The 15,309-nt window shown below is 34.1% G+C and overlaps 1 protein-coding gene across 10 annotated transcripts in view; it reads left to right on the forward strand.

Annotated features, from left to right (window-relative positions):
* Positions 1–15,309, forward strand: part of LOC142354448 (glutamate receptor 2-like) — a 154,945-nt gene that overhangs the window by 100,877 nt on the left and 38,759 nt on the right. For all 10 annotated transcript variants that reach the window (XM_075406741.1, XM_075406739.1, XM_075406742.1 and 7 more), the window contains 8 exons: positions 4,823–5,023; positions 6,059–6,159; positions 9,202–9,380; positions 10,972–11,072; positions 11,166–11,407; positions 11,793–11,939; positions 12,044–12,268; positions 15,095–15,202. In XM_075406741.1, the coding sequence (XP_075262856.1) occupies positions 4,823–5,023; positions 6,059–6,159; positions 9,202–9,380; positions 10,972–11,072; positions 11,166–11,407; positions 11,793–11,939; positions 12,044–12,268; positions 15,095–15,202 (1,304 nt within the window). The remainder of the gene's footprint in view (positions 1–4,822; positions 5,024–6,058; positions 6,160–9,201; positions 9,381–10,971; positions 11,073–11,165; positions 11,408–11,792; positions 11,940–12,043; positions 12,269–15,094; positions 15,203–15,309) is intronic.

A 15,309-nucleotide genomic window follows, 5' to 3' on the forward strand; every position in this document is an offset into this window, starting at 1 on the left:
CTTTAGATTTCATTTTTTCAACTTTTGCCTTCAGTTTGCAGTAAACCCAACAGAGAAGCAATTTCATGCATTTTTTTGGGTTGCAAATATGCCAAAAAAAATTAATCGAACTTTTTTTTGTCAAAATTTTCACAAAGGTGTTCTTCAATCGCCAGTTCCACTAGATTTTGTTTTTAAAAATACTTTACAGAAATTAGAATAGAGATATGACACTAGATTTGATTAATTTTTGTATCCCTTATTTCAAACCCAGCCCTTGCAGTAAAAGTAAGTTCAAACTTTCTACTTCTTAGGGCTGGCTGATTGTGGAAAAATTCATGGTTTCTGGAGCGTTCATTCAAAAGTCTAATTAAGAGTGCTCATTTGAATTTGGGAACAATTGACAGTTTATTAACATATTCATTTGCCAAGAGAGACTTTTCACACCAAAAAATGTTTGTACTTTTTTAGCAGAATGGTTAAAATAAACAGAAAAAGTAGCAATTTCAATTTGCTCAAATTCGAGCAGAGGAAACCCAAATTTTTTGTTCACTATGAAAGCGGTAAATTACGATTGCCTAATTTTGATATAACCACTTTTCTCTATTTTTCTAACTTTTTCAGCATGGAATTTTAAATCAACCGGTTTACAAAATGTTAATTTTCTTACATGATCACACTTTGACCTATATAGCCATAAACGGATGGAATAAACAACAACAAAAACAAACAAAACAAACATCCCCGCTTGTAACTGAGAACACTCTTTATGCTAACCGGGCTATTTACCATAAACAACAATTTGTTCACACTTTCTTCACATTTACACTCGAGTGATGAAAAGTTTTCTTTTTCTTCACCGAGAAGTGATGATCACTTCATTTTTAATTCCCAAGTGATCTGAGCCCAATTTTGGGCAATTGTTTTCTAACTGCTTTTTTAACACCTCAACATCCTAGTTTATGACTATTTTTACTAACTTTTCTTCCGCCTTCGCCTTAAATTCAAATAAACTATTTGTTCGCCATCTGTTGAAAATTCTTTAATTTTCTCCCTTTTTTAGTTCTGATGTATTTTGCTGCAAAAAAAACGTATACAAAACTTTTCTTGACCGATAAATTTACCACAGAAAAAAAAGCTTTTTTAAAATCACAACAAATACATTTTAATTCTTGGGCATTCACAAGTTTGTAATTGTAAAAATTACATATCATAATTTGTTATTTCAAGAAAATATTCATTTTTTGTTATACGTAACCAAATTTTACCGAATGCAATTTTTCAAGCTAGCAGTTCCCGCTTTTACCTGTTTTACTTGTTATTCTGTTTAGAAGAGCTTTATTATGAACTATTTCAGACAGTCAGCAAAAATGTTATCTCTTCATCCTTCTGTATATTAAAATTCTGATCGTGGCTTTTTGAAGTTGCTGTACTTTTTGACGCCCAGTTAATCCGAAATTCTTTCACGTTAATTCACAGATATTTTCTCACGTTCATAATAAGTAGTCATATATATAGGTACTGTCACTGATTTAGGATAGCTACTAAGAATTAACAATTGTTACATTCTGCTCAGTTTGAAAGGAAAAATTAATTTTCTCCGCTTATTGAATTTCTTTCCCTTCCATCCAAAATCAGGGCTCAGTTTTTGCCCATTTTGGTCAGATGATATTTTGTTATAAATTTCCTCTTTATACGAATTTGAACCAAAATCAGAGCGAAAATATACATTAAAAGCCGCGATTGCGGTTGAAAATTTGACGAAAATTTGTTGTTTATTCAGTTTCAATATCTGAAACTGCGACATGATGCATTTTACGTAAAAGAGTGCTCATTTCTATTCCACAAATCTTAAACCAAAAAAACAAAAAATATCGCAAAAAAATGTCTCTTTTAAAATATAATATGACTGATTGCGAAATTCTGGGGTTAATTCATAATTTTCAATACAATGAAGGAGTTGTTATGTTAAGATAAAATTGGGAATTCTGTTACCGTTTTTATTTTTTGTAAAATGTAAGCATTTGTAATCGTTTGGTCTTAAAACGACTATTTTTAACTAGTGTCATGGAAAACATACTATTAAGAGATAACACACCATTTTTGAATTACAAGTTAGGGGCATAATTGATCTCTTTGTTTTCTTCCAGTTAATAATTCCCAAATGGAGTGGGGAGGGAGGGGAGGTTGTAAATTGAAAAAACTATATGACCTTTAACTAAAACTTGACTTTAATCAGTAGCACTCTTTTACTACATTGATCTACAAGTTTCATATTTGGTAAGTCTCAAGTTTAAAGTTGCTGTTGAAATTATCCCATGCTATATTCTTGCTTACTAACGCTATTCAAGTTTTAACGTTTTAAATTTTGAAACACAACAACTTGGATTACATTTTTGACGTATTTTAACGCTCACATTTTGCAAGATTCATGTATTGAATATGAAAGATTATATATAAATATATGAGTATATTTAATTTGGAGTTTCATAAAAAAACTAAAATTTACAAGATTTAGCGCAAACATTAAATTACATATTTTAAAAAACAGAAAACAGAATAACATAGTAAACCCATCTATAAACCTTAAGTTGAAAAAATCAGAACTGAAACCCATTCTAATTAGAGAAAAGTTTTATAAATCGAGAAAATCTCAAAGTTAATTATTTTAAATTAACAAAATCAATTTATATTCTTGTTAGGGGCTCTATTGGGCAACCAATTGAAGATAATTAAAGATTTAATTTTCCCAAGTTTTTGCAAAATTTTTTTTTGCAGAATTGAACCTGAACTGTTATCATTTTTTCAAAATTTCGTAAATCTTTTGAGAAATTTATCTATATTCAATTTTTTTCTTATTCGTTTGCTGGGAAATTCAATATCAAAATTTCTCCAAAATTTTTTAAATGTTTTCATTTGTTAATCATTTATCAGATCTGTGTTTCCAGCAAAAAACAATTTTGATTGGTGCTTTCAAAATTGTCATGAGATTTTGCAATTTTTTCAATTTAGTTTCATAGTTAACTATTTCTGTTTCTACAACTATTGCAAAACTTTCCATTTTTCTCCTTTAATCCGATAATTGATTAGTGATTTTGATCTATAACTCACTCAGATGTGAATCTCTCAGAGGTGAATCTGATTTAGTTCAATAAACATTTTTTAGCACTTGTATCAATGAAGCCATTTTAATAAGGCGTTGGAAACTAATTTGCAACGGCATAGTCAGTAAAATAAGCTGACACTTAACATTTAACAAAATTGCCCTTACTAGGAAGTTTGGTTCTCTGAAAGGAAATTCAAGAATATAAAAGCTAATTTTTTAAATAAAGCTAATTTTTTTCCAAAGTCAAAGCAAGTTAAGCGGTACAACACTAATTAGATGTTCAGAAACAAGACACGATATCAATTAATGTACTTCTCTAGAATTTTTTGTCAATCGCACTGTATGTCAGTTTAATAAGACAAATTTAGCGATTATAAACTGATATTTGGTAATTTTTCAAGCTATTTTTTTACTACTAGATTCGCGGTTATACACGTCAAATTTGAATTCTTGATTGTTTTTTGATAACTAGATTGACACAATGTGAACAAATTCCCATAACTTCACTTTTTTGGTGTAAAGTGGATGTCATAGGAAGTTTGTCAATAGTTTAGAGCTGTTTGTCGAACATTCTATACCAGCAACTTTTTCAATGCAAACCAACTGTAAAGAATGTGATGCATTACTTAAGTTGAATTCGTGATTTGTGCTTAAGTAGCAATGAACATTGATGAACATTGGGAGTACTTCGCGTTTGAGTTTGAGTTTCCCTTCTTATTTTATATTCACCTAATAATAAAAGAAGACACTAAATTATGTTGACAAAACGTTAAAAAATCAAATGTGCTTTGAGTGAAAGTAGCCTTAAACTGCGCTGGTCAGGCTCATCTAACGTTTAATTTGAACTTCAGAATGTTTTTCATTTATTTAAGTGGGCTTCAACACGAATTTGAAATTCAAATCAGTGGGTTTTCTTGTTTGCATAGCGTGAAAGTTTAAGTTTTGTTTTTCGCTGAGGAAGAAAACGAGGCTTGCCTGTACGCTTTTGTCAATTTTTACGCAGGAGTTTTGCAATTTTGAAGCTGCTTTCAATTTGGAAAACATAAATTTGAGCTTTCATCAATTAATTGTCTGAACGCATTGTAAGGTTGTGTGCGTGTTTGAATTCATGTGTGTGCGCGTATTTGTATGTGTTTTTGGTTGACGGTGTTCTTGAGTTTGCGTGGAGTGGGTTTACTTTACAAGTTCACGATGTATTAATCGATTATGTTAAAAGTTCTGCACAAGTTGAACAAAAAAAATGTGCTTAGCTATACTTTTAATTATTTTAATTAGAAAGCCCTTAAGTTGAAATCTTTCTTGTTCATTGCAGAGCTTACACCATTTGTACTCACATGATTTTCACTGAAATTCCACTGTTGTTTTTTGTCATTTTTTTGTCGTTTTGATGGTAGCGCAATTATTTTCTGCAATCAATCTGCCGTTTTTCGGACTTTTTGGTTTACTTTAATAACTTTGAACTTAATTTATTTTAACGTAAATTCAAACATACAGATTTTTCTCATTTTATCCCATAAACAAGCAACACTCTGGGAAAAAGCTCACATAGCAATTTAGCTCCATTTTTTACTCTCCCCCCCCCCCCCCCCCTATTTTGGTGAGTCAAAGCTCAGGTCAATTTATGATATTTTAAAATCAATTTAATAAATTTCAATATAGAAAATTAGTTACTTGCGATACAGTAGAATTCACTTAGATTATTTCGCCTCAAAAATTGTTGTTTTTTTTCTGCCTCAGGAGCAATTTTCGCCAATATTGAGAACCGGGAATCGATTGACGAGCAGATGTTTGAGGAGTCCATCAAAATAACAAACACTACCAACAGACTTAATGACATGGAGCAAAAGTACTCACAGCTGTACCAGTTCAAAAACTACGCTTTCCTCTCAAACACTGAGAACGTCGACTTCCAGAACAGCTATCAAGTCTCAAATGCAAGTAAGGAATAATAACAATAATTTTTTTTGGATCTATCCTGTCCCCCCCCCCCCACCCCCAGTGCTTTTTGTGAACCACCGTTACAAATTATATGTTGTTATATAGCACGTTACTATGTGAGAAAATAGCGCCTGCGCCTAGGGATCATAAAAGATTTATGCTCACTAATCTGGAGGGGGGGGGGGGGGCGAAAAAGAGTTGACCCTTTTTTTAAAAAAATATCGAAATGTTTCGAGACTCAACGGTTCGAGGTCAAATTTTCATCCATTTGTTTTTGAAACAAACACCTTTAACTTTTAAAATGCCACATCTCTGCAGTGCAAAATTCTGCAATGTTAGATTTTTTACGCTCATTGCCAGATTTCACACTTGCAAGTTTGTGTTTCAAGCAAGGTTACAATACTCTGATGAATTCATTGAGAAAATCTGGCATTAATCGAGAACCGCGCTTCAGTTTAACTCCTATAAGTTATAATTTCTAAGTGAGTTCTGCAGAGTCACGTAAACTTGCTTGAAACACAAACTTGTGAGTTTGAACTTTGACACTGTACATATGAAAATCTGATATTGCAGAGTCTGGCTCTGCAGAGACCAGTCATTTTTAAATTGGGACGTGCGTTTAAAGCATACTTAACCTATGGTCTTGTATGTATCAATACTTTTGTTCGATCATTTTTTAAGATCTTAAATATCCGGAGCGTTTTTGCAGAAATTGCGCTCGAATAAACAGCGCATAAACTGCTGGCCTGAGAGCAAAAAATATATTGATGCCAACATATAATTTCAAGTTGATAAATCTTTGGAAAATTGTTGAATCTTTTCCGTTTGTGCCCCCCCCCCCGAGTACCTTATGCCCCCCCCCCCAGTTACAGAGCACGTGCCATTACATAGTAAATCATTATTTAAAAATATGGCACGTGCATCGGGGGGGGGGGGGTGCAAATAATATGCGCCCACCTAGCTGGGGGGGGGGGGGTACAAACGGGTACAAACGGAAAAGATCCCAATTGTTTGTTTGATTTTGTTTGTTTTTAGTTTGTACACAGCTGAGTGCTGCTGGGGTGACTTCTGTGTTCAGTGTAGCTCCCGGAAAGGCAGCAGAGGCCATCTTGAGATCATTCAGCGAAAAATTCCAGGTTAAGATTTGTTACTTTTTTAAAAGGGTTTTCTGAAATCATTATGAAATTAGTTCTTGATTGGTCCATAATGGTCTCGTACTAACTATAAACGGACACACTAATACCCTTAGGAGCCCACCATAACGTCTTATTGCCAATATTATTAGATATTGTCAATATTATTGTCAATATTATTAGGTATTGTCAATATTATTGTCATTATTATCGTCTTATAAGGTCACCCAAAAATGGGCTTTTGATTTCGTAATAATGATTAAAACAATCAACTACTTTTGATGGGAACTAAGTCAGTCCAGACCCAATGGAGTTCAAATCAATTCAGTACTAGGCAAGTCGTGTTCCAAATATCATATCATTACTGATTCAGAACAGCGATCATGTCACTTTCACACTAGTCAGTTTAAATAAAAGTCTTGGCCAGGACATGAAAAATCTACATTCAAGTCTTAGATGGTTCGAAAATAGGTCAAGAAAGTGTAAAATTAGCCGACAAATCCTGCAGAAAAGGTCCATAGAACAACCCAGTTTCATCCGTCACATTAATCAGGGCTGCTAAAGACCACACAATACGGGATCTCTTTATTTATGCCAGTCTAACTTGATAAAAGGTATAACTAATCGAAGGCCAATATATATGAGTAAGACCTGTTTGTGCGATAAACCTCAATCAAAATTTTGGGAGCTGAAATTGTTAATCAAAAGAAGATGAGTAAAACACTCACGCTTACTAATTACCAGTCGAATCGGGCCGGCTGCTTAGGAACGTAGGAGTAATCCTTTTATAGTGAGCGGTGAATAGTCGTCAAGAGTTGTCTGTTAAAAGTTGTTGCCAAAGTAAACGAAGAATTCTATGTTTATTTTTTTGTCTAGTTGTAGATGTTTTTTATTAGTCACCTATTTTAACCAAGAGAAGAGATTTTATAAAGATCAGAGAAAAGGAAAGGCTGTTGTCTTCAACTGTGATTTTGAACAACGGTCAACCTCGTCCCGCTTCTTTCCTCAACATTATCATTAAAGCTTTGGCACTTGGGGAGCGGAAAACCACGCACACGTTCATAGTGAAACGCTTTCCTAATAATCCTTCTGGCTGAGAAACCAAGAGAGTTAAATCTGCTTATCTCAAGAAAAGTTTATTGTTTTTCATATGAAACAAAACTTGAAAAGGGGGAGCATTTGAGCCTGTTTCAGCATCTAGTAGGCAACGGTGCTCTCCTCCTCCTGATCTTTTAAACTCAATAAACTTGAAATTTGCGAGGAAAATTATTGCTTTCCTGTTGATCCACCTGCTTTACCCATAATAATTTCCCTGATTTGCAAATGTCATCTTAAGAGCAAAAAAATTGTCAGTCTTTTCGGCGCCTAATTAAATGTTGTATTTATTCTAATTCAAAAGGGGTCATTGATAATCCAGGACTAAAACGAGGCTTTTTTTAAAATAGAAGATGAATTACTCAGATTTTAATACAGTGATAACCTAAGCTCGCGTTAATTTATTTGGCTGGTGCTAAAACTAGTGGTAATTATCGCTTTAAAGTATGCAATCGATGTGCCAGATAAATTATTCTTTCATTACCAGCAGCAAAAATACTACAAATTTATTTTTTTGAACCGTATTATAAGGTTTCGAGGATTATAAGCATGGTCCAACGAGCTAGGTGTTTAGATTACTTTTTGTTTTTCATTTTTTGTTTTCAATTTTATTTTACACCTATATAGTGGCGGTTTATCTGAACTAATCAACAAGGAATCTAAATACTTTCTAATCTATTTTGTACCACTTGTCAAAATAGGTGAAAGATATTGAAAAATAGTTCAAAGAGGAAAACAATTGAAGAACACGGCTCTTATAATTAAAGTTTTCTTGGAAACAAAAAATTGACTATTTTTAATTTCTCCTCTTTTATTGAAAAAGAAAAGTAAAGGGATGATGCAACCTTTCATATGTACAAAAATTTGTAGATTCTGTTTTTCTAAACAAGTATATAGAAACATCAATTGTTTCCTGAACAAGTTTTAGCTCTCCAAATTTAATTTTTGATGTCTGATTTGAAAAACATCAGGTCTAGACTACCTGAATCTTGAATGGTCTCCGATGACTGTCAGCTACCCTTGATTTTTTTGGTTTAGTTTTCTAGCCCTGTACTACGTCAATATGTATTACGAGAATTGAGTTTATTACTGAAAAAAATGAATAAAACCAAATTTTCATTTTCACTCGCGTTATAATTCAAAATTTTTGGGAAACGTTTAGTCGTCACTAATCATACAGATCTAATCCCCTGTTGATTTTTGAATGTGGAAGAATTGAGAAGCAAACTCCCACCAAAAACACAAATTAAACAGCGCAAGATAACAACATCACTGTGCAAAAATGCGTACCCTTTTTACACTTTTTAAGATACGTTTTGTAGGTATTTGACTTAGGTATTATGAACCAAGCCCGGGCTGAAGTTTCTTTGATTTCATTTAAAGATCATATTTGATTTTTTCACTCTCCTCAATTGATTTTTTAGTACGATCCTTGTACGAAACCAAAGAAATCTTATCTGATCCTTATATGCTTACCAAGAATATTACCTGAATATGTTCAATTTACAAAGTTATTTTTTAGTGCAAACAAAGATTCACATAAAGATTGCAAATGCATTATCATAATTTAATATGCCCTCTGACTAAATACGAGAATTTGTGGCAGCAGTCAATGTTTTATGTGTCATATATGACCTTGTATGTTTTCCGAGAAACTTTTACAACTTCAATAGAAAAAAAATTATAGAGTTTTTAGGCTTTGAAATTTTTTTGATGATCCTTGTATAATTTCTAGGAAATTATATATGATCCTTGTATGACTACCAAGAATTCCTACAAATCATAAATGACTAGTAAGGTTACTAAGAACCGTATATGACCTAGTACAAAATCAAAGAAAGTTGTCTGATTGGTGACCCGGAGTGGTATACTTTATTTTGGTAGCGGCGCTGGTTATTAATGATCCATCAAATAGCTGTGTTGATGACAAAACCATTGTTTCATCTTTAGGTGCCATACATTTCTGCCAGCTATCACTTCCTGAACCCAACCACAAACCCTAATGACCCTAATGTTCAGCAACAGGCACAAGCGTCTTTTGGTTCATCCGCGATGACATCGAGTGACGACGCAGGAGTGCCTATCTCGTCCTCTGTAAACAATGACAATAAACAACTGCCTGCCTATAAGTAAGAAACATTTTCCATTATAAATTATCAAACAAAATATAACAGGCTCATTATCTTGCGTTTACACATTGGTTCGCACATATCTTGATGTTTTGCCTTCTAACATGACAAGATTATGGCAATATTTACCGCATAATATTATTTGAAATTATTTGGATGGGTTAAAGCAACAATGTGTATTATACATGAACATACGAACATTGTTCGCTCCAGTAGGGATTCTTCAAGAAGGCATTGCTTTTAAGGAAAGACCTCTGACTAGTGAAAATGAACTACTCAATTTTTAAAAGGTCCTGTGATTGTACCAATGGCGCATGACCAAAAACATCATAAAAACAAAAACAGAAATAACCTATGGATCTTATAGTAACCAGGTCAATAACTTTGTCAAGAACGAAGATGTCTCGCGCTCTCTTTTATTGATCAGGCCCGATTATTTTTTTAACTCTTCTCACGGGCAAGTTCTCCCATATACGCTAGTGCTGCTTCTTGGCATCATTTGACTGGGACAGTAAGGACTTTTTGATGACTGACCTAGCAAGTGGGCTGTGTTTTGCTGTAGCTTGGTTAATTACTATAGTGCTCATAACCCACTTCAAAACAATTTATTCGTATTATGACTTATAAATAAAAGCCCGGAAAGAAAAAAGAGGAGGGGAAACGACAAATTTTATACTGGAAGTTCTCAAATGAGTCAATTCTAAACTTGACTTCAGATCATTTTCCGACATCCTGTTCTCTTTTTTATATTTTAGTGATATCTTTTATCTGGTTTTGTCTTTTTGTTTGTTTCGGAGATCTGTTTGAGTGCGGTTTTTTTACCGTACTATATCAGTACTCCTATAGTTATTTCAATAACTCCGCCACTGCCGGTCCAGGAATGAAAAAGGAGGAGGGAAATAACGACAAAAAATATACTGGAAAACTCCCAAGTAGTCGGTTGTTAACTTGACTGGAGAGTTTTCTGATAGCTGCCTGGCTATTATATTACTAACAACGCCTTGATAAACTCGGTACGGCTTCAGTACGGCACCTTATTGATCCTCATACGGCCTCAATACGGTAACTTAGAAAGCTTATTACGGCTGTATTACGGACGGTAGTCAACTTTACAAGATCTTAGTACGGTTTTCATACGGTGCCGTACTGCGGCCGTACCAAGTTTACTGAGTACGGGTAACCTGGGAGTGTTTATTAATCAAGAGCAAGACAAAGAACATTGAATTTATATTTTGAATATGGGAAAGCAGTCAAATGATACACAAAATTACATTATGGCGAATTAAAACAAAAAATTGTTGAGTTCAAATTTTTGTAGCATAAATATAGAAAATTTTGATCGAATTTAGAAAATTTGCACTGTTTCATACCAGGCACGATAACGAGCATTTATTCTTTAACCGGGTCGCAGTTTCTTACTTGTCATAAAAGGATTAAGTATGATATCATACAAATGATAACTTATTTCATAGTACGATCCTTGTAGGACACCACAGAAATCATGCAAAATCATATGTGCAATAGTATAATTTTTAAGAAATTTGACTACTGCGAAAATTCTACGATTAACAACTCAGGTTTGTTTGTTTAGATACTCGGTATCGATTCGTCCCAAGTACATAGACATTGTTCTGGGACTGAGGAAACAGTTAGGATGGAAGAAACTCACTTACATCGTCGACGGAGATGAAGGTTAGTGAATATCTCCCCGCAAAAGAATCGTTTTGGTTTGAATCATCCGTATAAATTAGTTCAGATGTCTCTGATTAATTGATCTTATCCAAGGTATCACTCGCATCAAAGAGCTCCTCCGATCCCAAGAAGCGACAGAGTTCGAACTCCTCCTGCGCCAAATGGATCCCTCTAAAAACAGAACAGTCGAGAACATGTTACGTAACATCTCCAGTCTTGGGGAGACCAACATCATGATCGACTGCAGTGTGTTTGGAACTATGGTCTTCTTCGACATCGCATTTGAGTTGCAAATGGTGTTGCCTAGTTATAACTATGTCGTCATCAATTTGGCCGTAAGTTTGCTGCAGTATTTCAGGGTCAATTCCAAATAATTCTCTTTTACTAACTTTTAAAGTTATATTTCCAAAAGAGTTATTAGTATTTCCATCTATGGTATTATGAAAAATAGCTGCAAAAACATTTGTAATTTTGATTTTTTTTATTTATATATTGTTGTGGAAACTCAAACTTTCATAATAATTCTGAAAACCTTCATAATTAGAAAACTATTTCTTATTTATACTTTTTCAGTTTTTTGAGATGTATGAACTGTTCGAAACAAAAGAAACATAATATCCGCTCAAAATTCAGTAATTGATACTTGTTAATAACGCAGTTCATTAAAAGATAGTAATTGCAGCTCTCAAAAAATACATCAACGCATGCATTTCTGTTTAGGCCTCTATCGCCATGATATCCCCCAATCAACTGTACATGAAGTACACCAAGGGAGGGGGCAACATTACAGGGCTGCACGTCACAAGTGACTCTGGCACTCTCCTCAACTACTACATGCGAAAGAAACCCTACAAGTCTATGAAAGAGGTATGTATTTATTCCAAAATTTACGCCTGATAACGATCCAATTTGCATATATCTGATCAAACTGCCAACAGCATCTACAAAATCTACAATATATTTGGTTTCAGTTTTCCACGATGTTGACGAGTGACGCAGTAGATTTGCTGAAGTATGCGTGGAAAAGTCTGTTAGAGAGTGATGACTTGCCAGCTGTGGTTGAGCAGTACGGCGAAGACAAGGCAGAAGTGGGGATGGGAAACACAGTCTTTGTGGGGGATAAGAAGGACTGTGGGGGTGCTAATGACCAGGAGTCCAATCTCTTGGGACAAACTTTGATCAAACACATCAAAAAAGTAAGATCATCTTCGAAAAAAAATTCTTTTTTTCTTATCTAATAATAGGCAAGAACCCAAAACTGAGTGGCTCTTTAGACTTTGTGTCCTGACGGTTGAGCTCTCGATCGATGAGTCAGTGCATATTCATAAGAGGGCTAGAAGTTATGTTCCATCTTATTTAGATGACCAAAAGCGTAAAACTTTTGTGAACATTGTCGAAAAGTGTCAAGAGTGATGTTCGGTTGGTGTGAAGGGGCGAATAGTTGATAGCCCGACTCGCTTTGAGAAAAAGAAAATACGCGATAAGAGAATATTATCCTTGAGAGGGACAAAGGATATTAGGCGAAAGCTCGCTTAGGCGAAACCAATTTTGCGGCCATTAGGCGAACGTATTCACCAATTAAAACACAAAAAATGCAGTTCGAATGCCCGTTGACGCTACAAAGTACCCAAATATATATTCACTATTCCGTATATATTCACTCCTCATTCGATTAACCGTGCATTTCATTCACCCCAAAATTGGTTTAACACCATTTTTTTGGTATATAAAATGACCAACTTACAAAAGTAAAGTTAAAAGAATTTAAATAACACAAAGCTACAGACCGTCAACGTCTAGAGCGTGGCAATAAACGGCTTGCATTTATTTGAAATCTCCGAAACTAACAAGAGAAAATTGAAAAGCTGCCTATTCTTAGTCATTATTGCTTTTCAGTACAAGCGGTCTAAACTAAATTTAGTAACCAGTTTGAGATCAAAACAGAATGTACAATTTAACACCTAAAAAATCAATCCTTTCACACGGTTGTGAGAAAAATGGCAACAGCCCTAGAAAAATGAGATCAATTTCGTCCTTGTAAATCTCCATGAGGCCATGAAAAAAACCTTCGATTTAAGCTGTGATACTTTTTCTCTTTGATTTTTTCCCAACCTAAGAATTCAAGAAATTCGAATATTTTTGGCAGGGTTTTTTTCCAAATTAGTACAGCTTTAGTTATTTTGGCCATTCCCTATTGAGGTGTCTTTGATTCCAAAAATTTTGAGAGACATAGAAGGACAATTCAATCACGGACATTTGATTTAAGTTAATGAGCTATAAAAACAAACGTTTGTTCATTTTTCATTAACAACGCTATATAAATGCTGTTGAATAGCTGAATTAATTTTTATGTAAAATTAGGTGGAATTGGCCTGCTTGATAACACTGATTTTGTCTTGCGCTAATGAAAAGCACTAATAGGAGGATGCTGAAGCTCATGCAAAACCTTAGCGTACTCAAAACGTGCAAAGACATCAATTATCCCTCAGTACATTTTTTCTGTTTTGTTTATAAACATAGCATGCAAACGGGCAGAAGCAAAACCAAGATTAAATACAGAGAGAGAGAGAGAGAGAGAGAGAGAGAGAGAGAGAGAGAGAGTGAAAACTGACACATATTTTTCAATGATAACTTAGAGTTTTCTTCCGCGAAATAAAACATAAAATCTTTGTTAAACGATATCATATATACCGGTCGCCAAAAAATAGTATACCCCGCTGGCCATCTTTTCCAAAGTCAACTGTAAAACCTCTTTTTGATAAAATCGGTTAGATCATTTTTTGGCCCTGCATTTATTCAGTCTATTCTGTTTGTAATTTCTTTTTGAACGCTAAATTGCTTTTATTTTTTGATGTCAACGCATTCTGGGTTGAAGAAATTTTGTTTTTTTTTGGTTTTATTGCAAAGGCAAGATCTTTTGAGTGACAGGCCTTCAAGTTAGAGTCTTGTCTTCTGATTGTTTTCACCGTTTAAGCCAAAAGTTCGGCCACCTTTTATAATAACATTTGAGGTAATTATACGCTCAGAAAACTTGTTTAACTTTTTATTATAAAGCGCATGGTCCTTTCCTACCAATAGTTCTATAATTTTGAAATTCAAATTATCGCCTATCAAGCAAATTTGTACTTTCAAAAATGATAAATTTTCTAGAATTTGAATGAACTTTCAATTACTTTTTATTACTTTTTTAGTGATGATATGGAAATGCAGTGTTTTTATATATAATTAATTATCCTGCAACAACAAAGCTTTTGCATAACTCAAGCTAGTAAGTGATAAAAATGCCTTTTTTTCAAGCACTTCAAAATTTTTAATCATGTAACTGAAATGCTATTTCTTAACTCAAGTTCAGACCTTGATCTATGTATAGATCTCATAATTCTAATGGGGGTCCAATAAAAACACAAATCACACAGTCCAGCAACTAGTTAAAGTCAGGTTAAAGTCAGCAACTAGTTAAATGTCGCAATTTTACTCTTTTGTCCGGTTGAATACAACAAGTTAGCATGGCCCCAACATTCTTCGTTTCGTAAAAAACGAGGATAGTGTCTTATTTTTCAGTTTCTTCGATTAAGGAAATTGAAACTTTTGATAACTATGATAGCGCAGTTCCTTGATTAAATCAAAATACCTGAAATCTGAAAATTATGAAAGATCATTCCCATTGACTTTGATATATGCAATTGCAGAAAGTGCGTGTAAATTTTTTGGGTGCGACAATAACTTGGATCGAACTGAATCTAGCAGCAAAAACTTGGATTGAGCTCAAGTCGAGCAGCGAAAACTTTTGTCCAACTGGAATCGAGAAGCGAAGACTTTGGTAAAGCTAAAGTCTAGATGACAACTAAAGTTGAGCTAGTCTTTCCATGGACAGTTTTAAACGAGCATAACCTTTTCGTGCCATTTTTGAGTCAAGCATAGTCTTTTAATAAGTCGTGGCCTAAACCTGGGAATAGTTCTTGCTTTTCAGTTATCTGCTGAAAAGTTTTTTTCAGTAAGTTTATCTTTTTTTCCACTTTTAGACAGCCTTCATTGGCATGACCGGCAGAGTTCAGTTCAATGAGAGAGGAGAAAGAGTCAATGTTGGAATCGATCTAGTCCAAATGGCACAGTCTGAAAAATACACAAAGGCAAGTATTAACTTTTGCCAATCATAAGTCATCCTGCATGATTATGATTTTTCGAAAAAAAATTAGAAATTTAACAAGTGAAGTGCACGGACCTACAGCCAATTGTC

Source organism: Convolutriloba macropyga, chromosome 15 (assembly GCF_964194025.1).
Source record: "Convolutriloba macropyga chromosome 15, txConMacr16.3, whole genome shotgun sequence".
Classification (NCBI taxonomy): domain Eukaryota; kingdom Metazoa; phylum Xenacoelomorpha; order Acoela; family Convolutidae; genus Convolutriloba; species Convolutriloba macropyga.